The 21,583-nt window shown below is 37.8% G+C and overlaps 1 protein-coding gene across 2 annotated transcripts in view; it reads left to right on the top strand.

The window, feature by feature from the left end:
* The window catches only part of BMPER (BMP binding endothelial regulator), a 170,946-nt gene that overhangs the window by 59,704 nt on the left and 89,659 nt on the right, over positions 1-21,583 (top strand). For both annotated transcript variants that reach the window (XM_007426348.3, XM_088149970.1), the window contains one exon: positions 20,826-20,925. In XM_007426348.3, the coding sequence (XP_007426410.2) occupies positions 20,826-20,925 (100 nt within the window). The remainder of the gene's footprint in view (positions 1-20,825; positions 20,926-21,583) is intronic.

A 21,583-nucleotide genomic window follows, 5' to 3' on the forward strand; every position in this document is an offset into this window, starting at 1 on the left:
GCAGGGGGGTGAGGAGGATCATGAACATCCAGAATAGTCCCCTGAGATAGCCACAGATTGCTGATTAGAGAACTGGGAATTAAAACGGATGATCTGGGGACAGGGAATGGAATGGAGTGGGCTGGAAGACAGCATAGCTGCTCGTGGGATTGGAATTCTGAACTCATGGTTAGACTTTTGTCTCTCTAGTATCAAATAGGTGATCAAGGGTATATAAATGTAGAAATTATATGGGGCTTCCAAAAATACAGGACCTTGTAGGTACGCAGCTTTGTTTTTAATAAATAAATAATTTGATTGGGCACGTCGGAGTCTCCAGATTCAGACTGTGTAAAAAGGAAGGCGATTGAGACTAAGTGAAACTCAACTAGGCAGACTGTGTGAGGGTTAAATGTGTGACTGAGAGCAGCTGAAACATCAGCTATTGGGGGATGTATGCTGTCTGATAAAAGGTGTCATTTCCTCCCTTGCTTTTTCTAGGAAACTTTCCTGTCTAAATCGCTCTACCTCTCCTTTTCATTTATATTAGGGAAGAATTGGACATTATGGATTGTTGTGGGATAGTAGCGAGGGACTAGATGCTGTGTACCAAACTTGCTTAAATAAGGTAGAATGATTGTTTGGAGGTTTGGTTGATCTCATTTGGTAGATTATATATTTTGAGTGGAGAATATAGATTTGAGGTGCTCATTAAAGATGGGATAAGATTTGTTCACTACTTTTTTACATTACGAAAGACAGATACAGTACCCACAAGTTTCATAGTTCTACAGTGTGGTTCATACCTAAGTAATGCATATCAAATGTGGTCTGTCTTTTAAAAATATTTAGAATTGTTCATTTATTCAAATAGTGCTGCCAGATTTTTGCAAGAGTAGAATTTTATTCTGGAGTAGTAGAGAGGAAACCAGAGAAGCTGCGGACTTTAAAATATATAATACTGTTCATGGAGCCATTTGTGCAAAAATATCTATCTTCACTGAGAATCATTTACTAAGATGTTCGATAAACAATCATTATTTGTTATTTTGTGGGGAGAAAAAAAGAGAATCGAGTGGCATTTTTAAAATGGCTGTATTTATACATCATGCCAAACCAGATACAAGCCAGAGTTAGTCTTGTGAGTGAGCACGATAATCATAGCTTGTTTGGCTGATACCTGATTTGCTTTTCCTATTTGTTTACCTGTTCTTGCTTGGATTGGAGTATAATCTGAAACAAATGGAAAAAATCAAGAAATCCACAAACTATGTTTCCCTTTGTCACTTAATGTTATTTTAAACTTGTACTTAGTAAGCCAAGCACAAATCTAGTATTGTGATCTAAGCTTTAGAGGATCTGGGAAATGGCTTTTGGTCCTTAATAATCTGGTTAGGTTTTAAGAGGCCTGAAAAATATTTGCAATCTTTGCTTTGGAGACCGGTTTCAGGAAGATTTCTGTTTCCCCAACATTTTATTTTGATTTAAATTAATCTTTTTGGGTTGGATGAACCAATTTTTCCACATCTTAAAATGCTAATTTATTCACTTGTTATATTATTTTCAGTGCAAGGAAAATTCCTTACTCTATGAAATGAACCTTTAGAAGAAGATAAGGGATTTTCCTTTTTATGTACTGTACCTTACATTAAATCGGCAATCAAAATGGAATTGTAGGCAATGTTAAAACAATGATATGATCACTCGATCGCTATATTAAAAATGGGATTTTTTCCCTATGTCCTGTGTGTGTCACAAGAGTTTTTATAATTTTACAATATGTTAAAAAAATAGAACAGTAATTTTTTTAAAAAACATTGCCCAAACCAAATACATTTATTTTCGTTACTAGTTATTAGGCAGAAAAGCATTTATTAATGTTTCATCTTGGCGCAGTCAGTCAGCATGTAGGGTACTGAACAGAGATCTGGAAGAACAGCAATAATATCATGTGAGGAAGATCACAGTAGTATAACTGATGGCTGTTTCAGGATTGTTCTCACCACAGAATGATTTCCATTATAGAGTGAGCCATCACGAATCATCCATTCTTACTCATATCCCAATACTTTCATGCATGTATCCAGCCAAATGTGCTCTAGATTAAAGCAAAGTGCTTTTTACTTTGTCATTAAACAACAAAAATGGAATGTCAGTGTCACAGAAAACAACAATGACAGATTGAGCGTTTGACTTGTGCCCTAACTCATGCAGAATTTCTAAACGAGTATCAACTGCTAATGTACCTATTCGTATGTGTTAGGCTTGATGGAGACAGATGAGCAAAGTAGATGGGCCATTAGTATGACAGAATTGTGGCTGTGTACAACATTTGCTGGACAGGCCCCATTTGTATTCCCCACCCTCCAGCATATACACACTGGAGGATATTTACTGAAAACGTGTACTTATGTTAAATGTTGAGAATTCCCAGTTCATAAAGCCTCCCTAATTACAAGCAAGAATTGACTGCTTCCACTGACAAGGAAGGACTTAGATTTACAAAGTTCAAGCCATAAATGCGGGCCATTAATAGGCTGCTCTTGAGGAAAACCTTCCTTTTGTTGGTTTGAGGCTTCACTGGAGTTCATAAATTTGTTGTCTGAATGAACACCTCAGAAAATGTGAAATGTTTCCCATGGAAGAGGGGCAAAAGACTGAGGAGAAAAACAAAGCCTCTTGAAAATAAATGAATAATAACCCCTGATAACCATGAGGGAATGAGACCACTGCACATTACTGCAGACATGTCCACAGAACACAGTGAATTTATGTTCAGCTGCTGAAGCACTTTTTATAAATTGCTTTCACATGGACTTTGTGTAGCATCTCATGGGGCCACTTCTATGAAGAATTGATTTAGGTCTAGAAGATTCCCACAACTTGTAGTAGGAAGCAGTAAAAGCAACAGTTAGTCAATGATTAGAGCCTTTGTTTGCAAAATATTTTCTGAAGGGTCATGAAAATGTATGGCTTGCTGATCGCAGTTTTGGAGACACTATCTAAGGACAGGTCACATGAAAATTTGGTCTTTACTGTGGTGTGGTTTGCCATACAATAGAGGCCATCGTATTTATCATATTTACTCCATTTACCACATTGAGAGATAAAACACATTTTGAATGTAAACTTCACTGCCTGGAAAGACACAGGGGAAGTCATATCTCCAGATGATGAATTCCCAGTCTGAGGAGCAAGTGCAGAGTTGGCTTGGAAATGTGCCATACAGTGTATGCTGCAGCTGCATGATTTGCTATTACATATAATAGCCACTCAGGCAAATTCTGTGCGTTATTTTTACTTCCTACAGCCTCTCAAATTCTCCTTCCTTCTGACAAGGTATCTGCCACACAGAGATTGTGGTGGCTGAATAACTGTATTTTGAAAAAAAAAGTCTGGAGGCAGCTTTTTTGGAATGGGATTATTCATTGTTGTGTAAACACAACATTCACGTCTAATTTAACAGTAACTTAAAGAAGAGACTGAGGCAAGGAAGGTACAAGGCCCTAAGCCAAAACTATAGAAGTCAGAAATGTGAAGATGATTGCTAAGGGCCAAAGTTCCACATGCAGCAGATATTCAGGGCCCCCAAGTATTTCTTTGGGGTGTGTGTGTAAAAATGTCAAGTGTTGAATTCAATTACCACCATTCAGATTTGTTTTGCCATACGCTATTCCAATTCCTTATGTCTGACATGTTTTATGACAGTATGTTATTTAGAAGCAATGGAGAAGAAATAGGCTGATCATTTTGTTCCTTGGCCTAAAGACACTTCAGCAATTTGTGTGGAGTGAAAAAGGGGCACTATGGCCAGAACTGGACCTCTAATAGGGCTAGGGTCTTCTGTTTGATTATACAGATAGCCCCCAATTTAAGAACAACTTCTGTTCCCAAGGTCTGTCCTTAAGTTGAATTTATATGTAAGCTGGAACAGTATTATTTTATAATACTTATAAGTAGTACTATATAATTAACTCAAACCCTTGTATATTTAACTCACATTTTGCTACAGTAGGCTCTATTCTTAACTATGGGTCATCTTTAAACCAGGCATTCTTAACCTGGGGACTACCTGTATAGCGGTTTTGACATCTGTGTGTCATACAATGTTTTACATTTTGTCACTGCTGTGTAAACATTTAAATGCACTGGTAGTTGCAGTATATTCAATTCACCTTGTCAAGAGCTGTGTTATTTTGAGATGATGTTACTTAAGATTTAGGTACATTGATGAAGGTCAAAAATCTCTCTTGTTACCATGGTGACACTTGACCTAATCCTTCTTCAGTAACTTAATGCCATGATAACAAAAGGAGAACATATTTAGTTGATACATGGGGAAATTGCTTTTAGGGAAGGAATGAGGGAAGATAGAACAGGATGCCATTTTCCCTCAGCTAATTTAGGACATCATAGTATGCATATATAATTCATAACTATTGACCTGCTGTGTTAATAGAATTTGTCAGGGGCAGGGATGGCCCTTTTGATTTCTCTGTTATCAAGTGACCGTTCTTTTTATCTTGTAGTTAGTGTGTGCAGTTATGTTCCAACAGTGCAGTGCCATTCCCTTGTACATAATTCATATTGTGCATAACCAGCTGGAAACACAGCTGGAAAAACAAGCATTACACTGTGTGTGCTCATTAAGTCCCTCATATTTATTTTCTTTTTTTTAAAGAAAAGCAACTTGGGTAAGGGAGATTTTGGAGTGGAGAACTATCAGAGATGTACATCTAATCCTCTTCTTGTTTTCAGCTTCATCATTCCAGATCACATCCCCGAATACAATTTCAAATCTTTGCTTTACCTTGATTCCTCCTAGTATAAAAGTGGATTGGATGGGGAAATTGGAATGAAGAAATGCATACGAGGAAAGAGTTGACCCTCATTCCATTAATACTCTGTACTCCACGTTTCATCCTCTTGAAGTTATTTTCTCCTGTGTTTACTTGTGTTGATAGAGTAGATAGTGCCTGGTAATGTTACTTGAGGATCAACTTTTCTGATAGTATATATAGGTTCAGTGTTTGTCACAATATTCTCATATACAAGTACTTCCCATCCACTTCTGGTCTTTTTGAAAATTTGACTGTGCTTCATTTTACTAACACCAAAGTATTGGTGAGACTTTGAAAATATATTTTGCGATGTAATAGTACCATTACTCCCCATAGTCAAAGCACACTGGTATTCATATGTTAAAAAAATAACTTTCAAAGTACAATGTGATCCAGACCAGAACATCACATAATGTTTAGTATCTCATTGTTAGTTAAAGAAATTAAGAATCCTTGAGTAAAAGCTGCTTCAAAGCTAAGAATCTGAAAACACCCAGCTTAGAAGTCCTTGATGATAGACAGTGTTTTTCATCAAGGTTACTTCAGCATGATCAAATTCTACTAGCAAAAATATTTCTGAAGCAGCTACTTGCCAGGATTTATATTTAGAAGGCTTTTTAAAGAAAAGTTTTACATAATAAAACATTTTTTAGAACATTTGACGTTCATTTTAGTCAATATTATATACCTGGAAAATTACAATATCAACTGTATTAAGCCACCATACACCATCAAAACATAGATTTCATCTTGAGTGGAAAATTATTGTTTTATTATATAATAAATACATTTTATTCATCATTAAATCATTCCTATTACAACACTTTGTGCTGTTGAAACAATTATTAGAACTTATTTGAAGTTTTGGTAAAACAAGGAAACAGATCAAAATTAATCAGTTGGAGATGTTGATATTTATGGAATGAAATAAGCATCTCTCATTTGGGATTCTAGTATAGGAATTTTAATTCAGCTTCAACAAGGCATTTGTACACTAGGGAAATTCTTTCAAGTCTAGCTGGAGACTTTGTGGCCAGAAAATGGCACGGCAGTGAAAATGTAGATTGAAAATCAGAAACACTGGTACAGAAACTAAAGTGGACAGTTCAAATCCATGTAAGAGTGATTTCTAATCAGTGTCTCATTATACAGTGGGACAAATATTTACCGCTACTGGAATGGGTCATACAAAGGAGTCAAATGTATGATTAGAAAGTTTCTGAATCCATGGCAGACTGCAGACTGGATTAAACATTAGAACCCTTAATGGGATATTTCTTCGTAGATCGTTCCATATTGTACTTGCAAAAAATTCCACATGTCTGAAAATTAAAAGGATTACCCATCATTAAATGCACAATTGAAACCAGCCATATATGCAAGTGCCTAATGAAAATAGTATGCTACACATATCTTGAAACAGAACAGGTTGAATATAGTATAATCCTAAGGATCTGGTTTTATTCCAAAGCTTCAAATCTTCAGAAGATGTGCAAAAGCTGGCAAAAAGTATTCCTAGGTTGCTATGTGAACTCTTCTCGGCTATGCTTGCATTTCCACAGGATTTACAGTTGACTCTCAGTAACTTGGTGTTAAATGACTGCTGGAAAACATAGCAGCAATTTACTAATGGTTCCCCTGAGATGCTTGGGGGAAAAAAAACAACAACATTGCAAATGATTCTTGAGTGCAGTTATCTTCCAGGGCAGAAATATTCTGTTCTCAGTGCCTTTTCTAAAGGCAACACTCGTTATTCTTTGCTTGCAAAGAAATATTTGCTGGGTGGGTTTTGCTTTCAAAGTCATCCTTTTTTCTTTTGTTTTATGTTCTCAGTTCCTTTTTGCTCCATATGCTCTCAGTTCTTAGATATGCTGTGGGTGGATCCAACCATTCTTTTTCACAGCTTACCAAAAAAGAGACATTGGGTTTCATTAAACCCTACATCTCAACTAGCTATGTGATTCTACTTCTTCTTAAAAGTATTCAAATTGCCAAGATCATTCAGAAGAGATGCATTGAGTTTATAGAGTGGGTACTAGTTAAAGCAACTTCATACCTTGAAGTCTTCTCAGTATGTCAGCCAGTGGTGGCACAAGCTGGAGATGATAGCAGTGTTTGTCTTAACCATCTAGAGAAGTGATCTGGAGAAGGCTGATTTGTAATCATATAAATATTATTTACCCTACAATGAAAGGTTATCAGGGCAGTTGAATATGACAGCCTCCTTCACCAATGTTTGTCAGCTGAAAAAGAGCATACTTGATTGTTCATGAAGCATATACTTGATTGCACGGATCTGGTGCTCTGCTGTGCATTGGCAGCATAACATAAATCAAGCAAAGTGCCTGGGCCAGGTGTTAGAAAGATTGTCCTTTTTCATTTTATGAATAGAACATAGTTGGTTCCACCAAGAGCAAAGCTGCCAGTGATCCTGCTCTACTGAATCTTTCCCAAAGTCTTTCTTATGATGGAGAAATTTCTCTCTGTCAGTGATGAAGCAAGATGGGAGAGAGGTGAACATCTTCTGCAACTACCCTTTGTTGCAAACTTGAACTATAGAAAAGCAGCATCTACCGTCGCTGTGAGAGGCACAGCTGTTGGAACTGTTGATATGATAATAATTGTCACAAATTTGGATTGCAGAAAACACAAAAACACATCTTTAAAACCATCTCAATTTTTATAGCATATAGATGTCACTTAAATAATTTCAGAAATCAGCACATATTAACAGTGCTGACTGCATAAACTGAGATATGAGAGAACATATCTGAGATGAGAAGAAATGTGATATTCTGTTAATCACATCATCATGTTGAACAGACAGGCTGTTGAGCTGCATTGGAGTTTTGCTATATTGTTGTATTTTATTTTTGGAATGTGATTTAGCAACAACACCTGTATGAAGTCTGTTTTAGAGTAGTGGTTAATAAACGGATCTGGTCTGTAACCTTGTTGTTTTCTTGCACCACCTAGTGGATTCCATGGGAAACTACTTGGTTCTCAAGGGAATGGGTGGGGGGGGGGGGGTGTGCCAAAGTGAAATGTTAAAAGTTACCAGGGAATGGCTAATAACTAAAAATAAATTAAATAATTTAACAACAATAATAAAGCTACTTTTCTGCAGTACTAAAAAATCAGTGTCCAGTTCTCTCAAAATTCAATTTGAATCTTGTTTGATTAATAGTAGGACATAGAAAAGAGATCCCAAAGTGGGATCTTTGGACCATCTCGACTGAAATCCATGCAACCATCTAAAACAAACATATTTCATGTTGTATGAACAATATGAAGCAATAAGGCATCCTTGTTCTTTTTCTAGTTTGGGGAACAAAGTGATCAAATTGCAGGTACAGGATATGAACCTTGAGTCCTTCATTTTTCCTTGCTTAAATCTAAAGTGAGTTGAGAAGAAATCAGAAGAGGGAGGGACAATACCCTATGTGTTTGTTCTGAAGAATTCCCGCTCCACTGTACTAGGTAGCCTGCCACTTTTTCATATTGCAGTATTGTTTCATAATAATCATGCATGAGATCAAAATCTAATGCTTCTTTTCTGGGGGGGAGGTTGTTGCCACGCATACTTAATGATTTTAATATTTATTTTTTAAAAAATTGGTAAGGATGTTACGGGATTTGTCCTTACTCCTTTCCAGGGCTTTATGAAAAGCAACAAGAAAAGGAACTTAGGCCCCCTTGGGATGCAGTGAGCTGCTGACCATGAATCACACACGTGGCTGTGTGTTTTAGTGCTGCTGTGTTTCACAAAAGCTCATAAGCTTAAAGAGGGAGTGAATCTTGTTTTGCCGTTTAAATGTTCAAAGGCTGGGAAAGAAGACCGAACCTAGACTACTGTCTGATGTCACTTGTAATGATGCATTTCCAGTGCTCTTGGGAAAACTGGAGATGCTTAATTGTTACATCACTTCCAGCATGATCTCCATGTATCTACAGGTCTTCCAAATCTGACCTGCAGCTTTTCCTTTGTATGTTGTTCACACTTGGCTCTGTTTCTTGTCAGGTGCAGTTCATTCTTTCTTGGAAAATCTGTCTGCCACTTTCTTTCTTGTCTATTTTCCAAAGAACTCACCAAGACCTAAGTAGGATTGCCCTTGTCACCATTTTCTGTTTGCAGAACTCTATGAGGTAGGTTAGGCTGGGAGGTAGTGATTTATGACCCTCCTCACAAGCATTACAGCTGAGCAGAGATTGCAATCTCATCTCCTCCATCCAGAGTTGGATCAGCTGTATCATACTAGCTCTCAAAAGCTTTAGAGAAGGGAAAGGCAACCTTACTGGGACTGGGAGAAACATTGGAATGTTGAGAGCATGTTGTGAAATCTGTCATAAAATGGTAGCCATTTATTAAAATGAAATAGGACATAACTGAAGACTGGCTTGAATCAACACCTGCAGGTTATTTTGTACTATACACATCCTAGACAATTCTGTAAGATATTTTTGGGATACCAGTTTGCTATATTATAATGATGATGATAACAGACCCCAGAATTTTGCCTGCCTCAAGGAATTTAGAGGGTCTGGCTTCATTCTTTTAAGCTTTTAAGTGTCTAACATTGTATGGATGAGAAAAATACACAAAGAGAAGTGGTAGGAAGATAAACTGTGGAGCCCAATGCAATCAGTTCTGATGGCTGGTCTGCGAGAAGCAAACAGATTAAAATATTTTTTTCATTATTTTAAATATTTATATCTCAGTTTCCAAATGATTGTCACAATGTGATTTACTTGAAAGCTCTGAAGCAACAAGAGCACTAAAAGAATATAGTAAGAATAGCAAGAGCACAGGAGGAAAAAGTATTTTTGAAAGCTGAATCTCCTCACCTCGAAGCAAGTTGACTCTTAAATAACTGTTGTGACAGCTAATGAAGGGAAAGAACTAGATGGCCTTTTAAAAAGAATACCAGATGTTTATAATATTCAATTTTATTTGGAGTATTTGCACAGAAGTCCTCCTTGGATTATATGTTTGTTTTCTAAAAGAAAAAAATAAATAGTTTTGAGCAGAAACGTGGAGTTAAGAATTACCTTTCTTTGGCTACGTGTAGTTCAGCCTTACATGAAAAATGTCCTGACAGACTTAAGTTAATTTGGTTAAACAATAGTTGAAGTGTTGTACTTGGACTGGGGAGCTCACTGGATAACATGTGGCCAGTCACTTTCTCTCTGTCCAGCCTAACTCAGCTTTACTGTGGAGAAAAAATGAAGGCAGTCCACCAGATAAGCTATCTTGAACTGCTGGAGAAAAGTTGGGATATGAATTTAACCACCCCAACAACAAGAACATCAAGAAGAACATATATGACATGTTTAAAAAAATAATTGGAGTTTCTGATATTGAATAGAATAGTTAACAGTATAGTCATAATTTTGCAAAGTTTTCAAACTGTCTTTCTTCATATAACATTTTACAAGATTTTCTGCTTGAGAATATCTGCACACTGTAGAAGTACGTTCTGAAATGTATATTCCATCCACATGATCAGATTAGCCTGATCGGTTTTGTTCTCCCCATTGTCCAGCATGACCTCAACATATCTGGGTCATACTCAACATTTTCATACAACTCCGTTGCACAGCTCATCCGCCTTTACTAATCTCACTGTAGACTCCAAGATTTGGATTATTTCAGTGCCAGGAAAACAATATTTCTGAAGATTGCCTTGGCATATTTGCTACTTAAATTCTTGTACAAAGTACTTGGAAGTTGCTGATCTGGCAGGAAGAATATTTAATTGATGCCTGATATTCATAGTCTATGATATAAATACTAGCCAAAGTGAAGAATAGTTCTGATATGTGCGCTAATTAAAATATTTTATTTAAAAAAGATACTCCAGCTAGAAACATGAAGCAGTCACAAGAAATCTTGAAAATGGAAAGGAAGGTGGGGGGGAATATACGTATATTCACTGATTATAGCTGTAATGAAGAGGATCCATACAGCTTGTTCTACTCTTGGCTAGATGACATTACAGGTAGTTCCCACTTAATGATGGTAATTGGGACTGGAATTTCTGTCACTAAGCAATGCAGTCATAAAACACGATGCCATGTGACCATGTCACTTAGTGATGGAAATTCCAGCACTCCTGATGGCAGTTGTTAAGTGTATCACTGCAGGTTGTTAAGTGAGGATGTCACAAGGTTGCCATTTCAACCTTCTGCTGACTTTCCCATTGACTTTGCTTGTCAGAAGCCGGCAAAGAAGGTTGCAGATGGTGATCACGTGACCGTGGGGTTGCTGTGACCGACATAAATAAGAGGACCAATCATAACTACCACTCATTCACCACAGTCATAAGTTTGAATGGTTACTGAATGAGTGATCTTTAAATGAGGACCACTTGTACTTTTGATCACTTGAGCATCTAGTCGGTTGTGTTTAGACATGAAGCCACCTGCTGTGGGAGTTCTTTTTCATTTCTTTTTCCAAAAGTATCCTCCTGCAACATCCATTCCATGATTCCCTTTTCTTAGTTGTTACTTTCCTGGTTACAGAAAAAAGAGTTTCCCCCATCGTTCGCATGTTAGCCTTTTATTCTTTTGAAGACCTTTTGAAATCAAGCGAAGAGCCAGTTTGAGAACTGAAGGCTACCTGATAAAGAAATGGCTAATACCTACTCATATAACATAATTTCTTATGCTATCCTACATTATTATAATCTAAAACATTTCATATGACACATGCAAAATTGTGGATCTGCATCCAATAGGTTCGTATAATGGCTTATTATTATTCCATGCAGAAGAAAAACTATAATTTAACACGTAATTTTGTGTATTAAGTTGAAATAAATGTACTTTTGTTTCAGTTCCAAAAGATTTTGCATATTCTCATTCAAAGAAAACTTTGAGGAGAATGATTAGAGTCAGATTTTGCCATATTCATTCCCTTGCATCTTAAGTTAAAAAGGAATGTAATGTGAAAGCTCTTGAAAAGCCACTGGCAATCAAAGTGAGATGGTCAGAAATCTGACCTGGCCTAAGTTGATGTTTTTGTATTAATAATTAGTGTTGTCTAATTCTGATAGAAGCCTTTGTCCTCTTAGAGATACTGTGATCCAATGAGAGAAGGCAGGCTCTACAATTGAAGAAGAAACTGCTCAGAGATTTGAAGTAATGGTTCACTTTCATCTGTTCCTCATGAGATGACTGTAGCTCCAAGTTGTTTAGGAAGTGCTATGCTCTATGGACTTTGTCGAGGCATGGCGAAATCTCAGTGGATGTTCTTCCTTTTGCACAATCCCTCACAGGCCCTTACTGGGTACCTATTGAAACCTTTAATACCCCGTGAATCTTGTGGCAGGTGTTTTAGTAATTCCTTACTATATGATGAACTCCAATTTCTTAAATGCTTCTTTGGGCTCAAGCATAGCTAGACAACTGCTACACGATGTATAATTTAAGAGATTTGTTTTCAGGAAAAGACTTATTTCTAAGAATTGGAATCCTAATGCATGCAGGATATAATTTGTAGAGAATGAGAAGGGTGAACATTTTATTGGTAACTTAATATATGAGAACAATTTCTCTCCACCCTCCCCTTTTCACTTGTATCATCTAATTTGGCAACATCAGTGGTTGGGAGAAATTGATGAAGGGAAGTAGCTGTAGTTTCATTTCATTAGAGAGGCACCTGTTAAGCAAAGCCTAAACAGGCCTGTGGAATACATTGGAAACATCTCGAGAGTCTTTATGAGAATTCCTTGCATTACAACATTTTCTATTAGAGGATATATTTTAACAAGGTTTCATTGTGCTGATCTAGTGGTTTTTTTGCAGTTAGTTTTCTTTTTTCTTTTTTAAAAAATAGACTTTATGAGCTTTCATTACAGCTTGGAAGAAGGAAGAAAAACCACCTACCAGCAAAAATGCTTAAGAGCTTTCTTGATTTAATGAGAATATTATGGGGTGGAACAATTTCTATAAGGTGTGCCAGAATAAAAATGAACCCTGTAGAAACCATTATGCAAGGCAAGGAGGGATATGCAGAATCTCACAAGGAAATGTTACTTGCCTGATTGGAACTCTCAAGATCACTTAGGTGTTTGGTGACTGAAGATAGTTGCTCAAATTTTGTGGTAGGCAAGTCTGGTGACAATTTAAGTATGTGAAGGCCATTTGAGTCTTTGGGCTTCTTTTGGAATTCCTCATATGTCTCACCATGAAAGGAAAACTCATATTCACTTAAAATGTCACTTTGCAGTGTTGTTCTTTGATGTACATCAAGAAATGGATCAACCCAAAGTGATAAAACCATCTTCCCGCCAATATCCCTTTGACTGAAATAGTATGTCTGTGATGAAGTTAATGCTTATGTTTAATCCATTGGTCTAGAAATGGAGGAAGGAGAAGTAAATATTTAAAGGCAAAATAAGCAAGAAGTTCAAAGGGACAAACAAAGTGAATTGAAAAACTTTAATTGTGTAGCCTTATCCCTCTTCATCTACAGAGTTTCACAGAAGGCACTGTGGCTTAATAGAAAGTCCATTTAATGACCTGAAAAAAATATGATTAATTAAAAAGTTTTGGTTGAATTAAAATGTTTTCCATGCTGTCTTATGAGTATGAAAACACAGGTGGAAACTTTGTAGAAGAAAAACAAAAACTTGACTCTGTAGGCCATGTGAAGACACAGCTGCCTTGCAGTAATCCACCCACATTTGTATATAGACCTGCAATATCAAGCACAGTGACTCAGTGGCATTATAATAAAACTGTCAGGCATCCGTATTGGTAATTTACACCAGCATTTTTAGATTTTCTGTAGGAAAAATGCAGCTCTTTAGAGTTGAAAAATGAGGTGTGATTTTGTAAGGCTTGGCTGAAAAAGAACAGATGCTGACATCCCTAGAGTTAATATTTTTTCCTTAAAAACACATCTGTCATCAGCCTCCACTTAGAAGAGCAGTGAAGCACATATCTAAATAAACATGGCACTTGGCTCCAACACTGAACCTGCCTTTTGCATAGCAGCAGCTATTATTTTGTCATTGTGAGTGGAAGGTATTTCAGCAGTTAACCAGTGGCTTATAGTTACAATTTGGCCATGCAGCTATGCTGCACTTCTAAAACAATTTCGGATGACATCTTTGCATATTGTTAAAAGATGGGCTGACATTGCCAGATTAGAATTAGTGTAAAGCTGGTTGATAAAGTCTGCCCGTTTATACAGCTGAAAATACTGTGCTCTGGAACATATGCTTGGAGAAGAAGAGGGAAATTGGTTTCTTTTGGGTGAGTGTTCATTGATTTGAGGAAATGGGTGTTTCCTCCTTCCCAACTTTCTAGCCTTTCTCTAAGGGATGAATTCACAACACTTTTTTTCTATCCTAAGAAAATAAAAAGAAGGTAGATTTTGCTATTTATGTTCCCTTTAAGTTCTCAGGTTATCACTTGCTGAAAAACAAGAGACAGGGGGAGGAATCCTCTAGAGCAGTGTTTCTCAACCTTAGCAACTTTAAGATATGTGGACTTCAACTCCCAAAATTCTGGGAATTGAAGTCCACATATCCTAAAGTTGCCAAGGTTGAGAAACACTGCTCTAGAATACTTAGTATTTCCCAGCCTAAACCAATGGTAAATGTGCTCTCTGATCCTAGGAGTTTATTAACTTTGGTTTTGACTGAAAGAAAAGGGTGAGGAGAACCAAGCAACAAAGCAACAGAATGCAGGCAGTGGGAATTGCAAGGAGTAAATAAAAGCAAATACAGTAAAGCTTACCTATTCTGGGTTACAGCCAAACTAAGTAAGGTGCACTTAAGAATGGCTAGCTTAGGGTGCTGTCAGTGGGAATGAAGTGCAGCTAAACTTGCCTGGATCAGTCTTGTTCACTTTTGGATATGGAACCTAATATTCATTTGGGGACTTTAAAGTTAAAGCAGGAAATGGAGAAGAATTGATAGAAAATAATCAGCTTTACTTTTGGGACAATTTTGTTATATACTATGTTGATATCAATTTCTTTACAATTGAGAACAAATCTCATGAGGCTGCTTAATCTTACAAGTTTATGGCATTGTTGGGTGAGAATGCTAAAATCTCTTGTGACTTTGTGTGGGAGCTTGAACATCTCATGAGAGGTTTACTCTTTCACAAGAGATCTCATAAGAACTTTGGATGAGGTTCTTAAAACTTGGCAATATTATATGAAACCATCTGCATGCTGAAAAAGTTGCGAATCCCAGCTGTAGATATATTACCTAGACTATCTGCTCTAGATGTACGGGCAAGGTGAGATATGGTGGAAGACGGGATGGACAGCTCTAACACCAATGCCATATTCCACCCCACTGTGCTTTATCCCAATGCCTGGTCTTCAGAGCTTCAGTGCACTTGGCATCTGGTTGCTGCTGCAGGGTTGGTTTGTAATAAGGCCTGCCTCATCCATGATTTCATTAGGTATGAAGGGCTGACCTGGTAAGTATTACTGCAACCTGGTTGGGCACAGAAGGTGGGTTCCCTATTTGGAAATGTGCCCATCTGGGTTTTGTGCATGGTGGTGGAATTGGCTGTTATTATCTAACAACTCTAGTGGCTACCAAGGATGCTCTCCACAGAGGCAGTTCAATTGTTCATGGCCATCATGGCAGCCATGGATGGAATCCAGGTTATCAAGGGTCCAGCTCACAATGGAGTTCACACATTAGATCTGGTTTTGTTTCAAGGCAGTTGCAACATGACCTGGAGTTGGGGGACATTACCATCAGTCCCGTCTCATAACTGGATCACTGCCTGTTAGCCTTGGATTTCTCTGTGACTTCCAGATGCAACAGCATGGAAAGACCTGTTTGACTGGCCCAACCCAGAAACCTGATGGTCCTTGTTGAGTTTCAAAAAAAAACTTGCAGTTGTCCTTAGGTCCATTGCATGGTTTGACTGAGACTTTAGTCACTGCCTGAAATGCGGGGGACAATGATGGCCTGGGATCAGATTGTGCCCATTTTGGACTCTGTGTGTTCAGATCCCGGAGGGCACTCTAGTTTTCAGAGGAACTTTGGGAGATGAAAGAGAAGCTGTCTTCAGAAGATAAAATCAAACTCACTCAAGATTCCTTGGAGGAGGGTTGGGTAGGGAACTTGGACACCAGCTGATCACAGGTTAACTGACTTCCTTTTAGAGCTACCTTGTGCTGCAGCTTACACCAAACTCTGTCCTACAGGTTGATGGGAGGCAGTTAAAAGTGGCAGGCTGACAGTTCTTCATGTACAAGCCTGTGATTTCCAGGACAACCCATATACTTTACTACAGATAAATTATATTTATTTGTAGTAAAGTATAAAATGAAGACATTTAGTCTTCAGCTTTTCAAAGTACTGCCTTAGCCAACAATGTATTAATTCTGCGTAAAAACCTTGACTCCCATCCAGCCTCCACACCAACACACAATGCTAGCCAGTATGAAAGAGTATTGGATTGCTTTTACTGTAATTCTCTGGAACAAGGAGGAGAGGAAGCAGAGGAGGAAATATAATCAAGCACTGCCGAGGAGCACTATCTGCCAAAATACATGATCTTTAACTCAACCTTGGCTGTGAAAGCCTCTTTAAAGATTGGCAGTGAGTTGTTCCCAGTCTCTATTTGGAGTTGTTCCGCTCCCCATCTCTCCAGTATAGATTGGCTTTTGTTAATGGAGTGTTATGATCCATGTAGACACCTTTATTACTATAAAAAGAACTTAGAGTCCCCATGGAACAATAAAAGCTAACAAATTGTGGCAGAAGCGGAGGTCCATGATCTTATAAGAAGACTTCAAACCCACATACATTACATAACAAGTGCTTACTGACTCCAGAAGCCAGTGGTTTAGGGTAACTGGTTTTATAATCCTGTATGGGATTTGGATCTTAAAGACACAGATTATGCACACGGATTATAATAGTGGATGCAGAACCGATACTGCACTTAGGTTACTGTTTGAATGTTGATTGGTTAAAAAAAGGTGTGAAGATTCTGATTTTGCAGATATGCACTGGTTTGCACAAAGTTCCCATGCTTGTTCTCAAACTTCTACTGAGAGTTTGTTGCTGAGATAGTTATAATATTTCCAGACTCCTGTGTCTCTATATTTCAAAAAACAAATAGGATTTATGGCCAAGGCAGCCTTTAATAACTGTGCTGATGGAAGTGGAAGGTGTGAAATCCTGTATTTCTGAAGATAACATCCGTGATAAGAATGGATTGCAAAACTTCTTTAAGAGGAAAGTGTCTGTTGCACGTACTTGTGTGTACATGAACAGCCTAGTAGAGTTAGTAGTAGTTCATTAAGAGAATATTTCCACAGCAGTGAGAACAACCCTACAATGGAAGCATTTGCTAATGGGGGAAATGCCTGGGGTTTCTATCCAGTAGTTCAGTATGGTGCCCCTGCAGATGTGTTGGACTACAACTTCTGTAATTCCCAATCTCCATGACCAATCATGCATTAATCTATGGCCATAAAACTACATACTTTGGGTAGTATGATGACTACATCTGGAGATTTGTTTTTCTGCAGCTACTTAGGCAGCTCAGCAGTATTTCCAAGTCCTGTTTAAAATCAGTCATCTGAACAACTGCAGTCAAAAGATCCAGCCTCCGTCTGTCCCACCAACCCACCCACCCACCCACCTTGCCTTTCCCAGAAAGACATTTATGGCATATTGGAATATTAGATTAAATACCCATTCTCAGGAATGCCTGCCAGCATGCAAATTCCCTGGTTTCCTTGATTAGACAGCAGACAAATTGGCAGCCTAGTTCTTACAACTGTGGATTAGAAAGTGAGACCTGAAACCAAATTTGCAGTAGGGAGCCAGCCAGCCTCCACTCATCCTAGTCTCCCTCCCTGATTAAAAAAGATTAACCTGTCTATCAAGGGTTTACAACATGCAGTGAAATGATTTGCTCTCTAACTGGAGGAAAAAAAAAATAAAGCCACCCAGCTGCCTTTTCTACCCCAACCCTTTGGCTGTGGTCAGAGTAAGCAGGCAGAGCTATGGAAATGGTACATTGGTTGATTCATTATGTGCCATCAAATTGGTGTTGACACTTAGCGACTACATAGATCAATTTTCTCCAGGATGATCTGTCCTAACCTGGTCTTTCAGGTCTTCCATTGGTGCACCTATTGCCATTGTAACTTAGTCCATTCACCTTGCTGCTGGTCATCCTTTTCTCAGCATCAGAGCCTTGTCCAGAGAGCTAGGTCTTCACCTAATGTGTCCAGAGTAGGATAATTTGAGCCTGGTAATTTATACCTCAAGTGAGAATTCTGGGTTGATTTGTTCAATGATCTATTTATTTGTTTTCTTGGCTGTCCATGGGATTCTCAGAAGTCTTCTCTAACACCAACGTTCAAAAGTGTCAATATTCTTTTTATCCTGAAATGGTGGATTATTCAACATGTATTCTTCCTCATTTAGGATTGCTCTGTAACACAGGGGTGTGTAGCTGGTCGTCTAGTTCAACTTCTGGAGACTAAGGCTGGTAGGCTTTTTTGCAAGGCTGCTGCTCACAGTAAAATTTCCAGGCTGGTTTAGAAAGATCTCTATTATAGTAGCTAATTACGAATGTATGAAATCATCTGTTCAGTATTCCTCACACATGCTACTCCAAATAATAAGAATGATCCTTCCTGTTATTATTCTCCTATTTTTATGTTCTGGTTACTTTGTTCTACATACTGAATTGTAATATTTGTGCTGTATTGCATATTGGTTACAAAAGCTACAAGATCACATCTGGTTTGCTTTCTTCCCCCTTCTTATTTTCCTTTCCATTATTCATGTCCTCAACTTCAGTGTGCTATGATGAAACTTCAGTCAATGTCTCTGTTTCCTTTCTTAAATTGTTCCCATCAAAATGCGGTTTGGTTGCTCCTTATATTTGGATATAATACAAACATTATGCAAGACTCAGTTTCCCTGGCTCCCCTCTCCTTTTCCCTCTTGCATGCCTGTGAAGAGGAAAGTGGAAGTTACTTCAGTTTTCAATTAGCCATTAGTGATTATGTCCAAATCCAGGTATAGTATGATTAGTCTTTCTTAGGAAACATGGCAGGACTAATCACAGTTGGTCTGGCTTTGGACTCTTTGTGGCTACATAGGAGTGGGGAGGGTGGCACACCTGAATTTGTTGCTTATTCATGTAACACTGAGAGCACAGGCATCTCTCAGAAACATTTTTGCACTGCCCCATGAATATCGTTACTGTTGTTGACTTCACAACAGTACTCCCAATCAGCATTCCCTCTGGCTGGCCAAAAGGACAATACAGAGATAGGTTTCTAGCCAGCATTCTGACCTCCGTCTTTCTCACTGCTTCATTGGGTGTGCGTGATGGGGTGGGGTTTGCAGGAACAAAAGGGAAAACCTACTCATTGTAAAAAAGCATTGGAAATGATGGCTAGGCATTTTGATACCTTGACATAGGATCTGGTGCAAACTGTGATGATGAAAAAGGACAACGTGTGCATCACAGCATAAATTTCAGGCTTTTGTAATTGTTTCTTGACATTGACTGCAAGTACACCAGATAATAGTTTGTGGTGAGGCATACATTCCATCATTTGCCTCTGCCCTCCCTTATAGATACTGTTGGAGAGGGAAAGTTGTTCGGTTTTAACAAGTGCAGTGATGTGGTGAAGTGCCATGGCATGTTGACTTCATTGGTGGGATGGAAGAGAGCCAAGGAGCCAGGATGTGGGAAGAGGGCTTTCCTCAAGAAGAGACTGTCTACCTTGCAGCTCCAGCTATCATGAATGTTCACATAATCATGTTGCTCCACTTTAACTGATCAGGACTCTTATTATCAAGCATGAGTCCCAGTGTTAAACCCTGTCTCATGTAAGTATAGGGTGAAACCTTAAATTCCTGATTTTCTTTGTAAGGGAAAGACTTGATTCACATAACCCACCAAGAAAAATTGGAGCACCACAAGCTCAAATAGTTTCTGACCAGCCAGCAAACAGAAGCCATAACCATGACTGAAAGTGGGTTTATATTCCATGGTTTATGTTAACCATGGCTTGGTGTGTGGGATAAGAAACCACAATTATGGTTGATGCAACCAATGGGGCTGCTATGGCATATATTTATAAGGCAGAGAAAACACATATGCAGCTGCCATCATGGTTTGCCTGATATACATGCGTTTAGTTTGTTTCTAAATCTAAAACTCAGGAAGCCCAATTCATGGGAAGCCCAATTCAGTGTAATTTGTGGATTAAAACATTCCCCTTACTGAGTTAAAATAAATAAAAGTTTATTCATTGAATAAAATCAGATTGCCGTGTTACAGGTTTAACACAGTTGCTTTACTAAGAAGACATCCTCTGATATCATTAAAATGCACTCAGCTGAAATTTATTCTTGTGTTCTCTGGCAGCACAACTCTTGGAAACTAGAATAGATGACAAACAGCCGTATTGCTTTAACCTGTGGCATCACATGTTTCAACATGTTTGCCATTTGTGGAGAAGAATGGTTGTAATTCAGTGGCTTCCTTTTGATCTAAATTACTAGCTGATGGACAGCACACACAAAAATTGCTGCAGCTGGATGCAACCACAAAAAAAATTGTTATTCCAAAAGAGGACCAGTGCCGTAATTACATGGGATTTTAATATCCCAAGAATTTCATGCTATGGAAATAAGGAGCTTCCAACAGCTAACCAAACTGATCAGCCTTTTCCACAATTTGGTAATATATTTTGCCACTGTGTTATTAAATGTTATCTGTCTGTGTTATTAAATATTATCTTCAAGATGTGAAAAACTTGTAAAGGATATTTTAACATTTAGAAACTGTTACTACTTAGTACAGAATTTGGATTACCTGAATTTGGTTTCTATATAACCCTGGAAACCTGTGCATCATGCAACTGAATTCTATGTTATTTTCTTAACTATTAATGTGTATATGGAGAAATATTGAATCAGTCTACTGACACCGTAGCATGTGACTGTTCTCTAAATATCCTTGGTTTTTGTTTTTTTTTAGGGTGGAAGGAAACACTGTATACAGGAAGTGTGCCCCATTCTTTCATGTCCCCAACATCTCAGTCACACTCCTTCTGGACAGTGTTGCCCAAAATGTGTAGGTGAGTGGTTACTTTCATAGGAATATTGCATTTGCAATGTATATTTCCCACAATTCATAATATCTTGGGAAACATGTCGCTAATTCACCAGATTGTACTGTGTTGTTATATTTCCCACAATTCATAATATCTTGGGAAACATGTCGCTAATTCACCAGATTGTACTGTGTTGTTAAAGCAAAAAGGTGAACAGGTTAATTCTGTGAAATGTGGATTACAATTATTCAAAATAATATATTGCATAATTGTTATAATAATGAAGAATAATTTATATTAACACAGCTGTGCTCTGTTTCAAATGAATCTCTAAAAATGCTTTCTGCTTTTATAGCTATGTTCATACTCCCACATGCTCTGAACCACTTTTTAGAGATTGAATCTGGATCACTATACAGTCCTAATTTATTTTCCATTTTTATTTATAAGAAATAAGCTTAGATCCTGATTATGTTTTGTATAAGGGACACACTGTAACTTTTAGAGAAATTTTGATTCCATCTGTGTACTATTTTTTGTCCAAAATGAGAAGAGTGTTTTTGCCATTAAACTTTTTTTGTGGTATGGACACGATTCTGAAATGGATTTATATATATTTTAAAAACATGGTAATGTTTTCCCAAAATCGGACTATTAATATCTTTATAGATGTTTTTTCAGA

The sequence above is a fragment of the Python bivittatus genome, unplaced genomic scaffold (genome assembly GCF_059951505.1).
Source record: "Python bivittatus isolate LINGU-HERP-01145 unplaced genomic scaffold, Pbiv_v1 ctg000610_np1212, whole genome shotgun sequence".
Classification (NCBI taxonomy): domain Eukaryota; kingdom Metazoa; phylum Chordata; class Lepidosauria; order Squamata; family Pythonidae; genus Python; species Python bivittatus.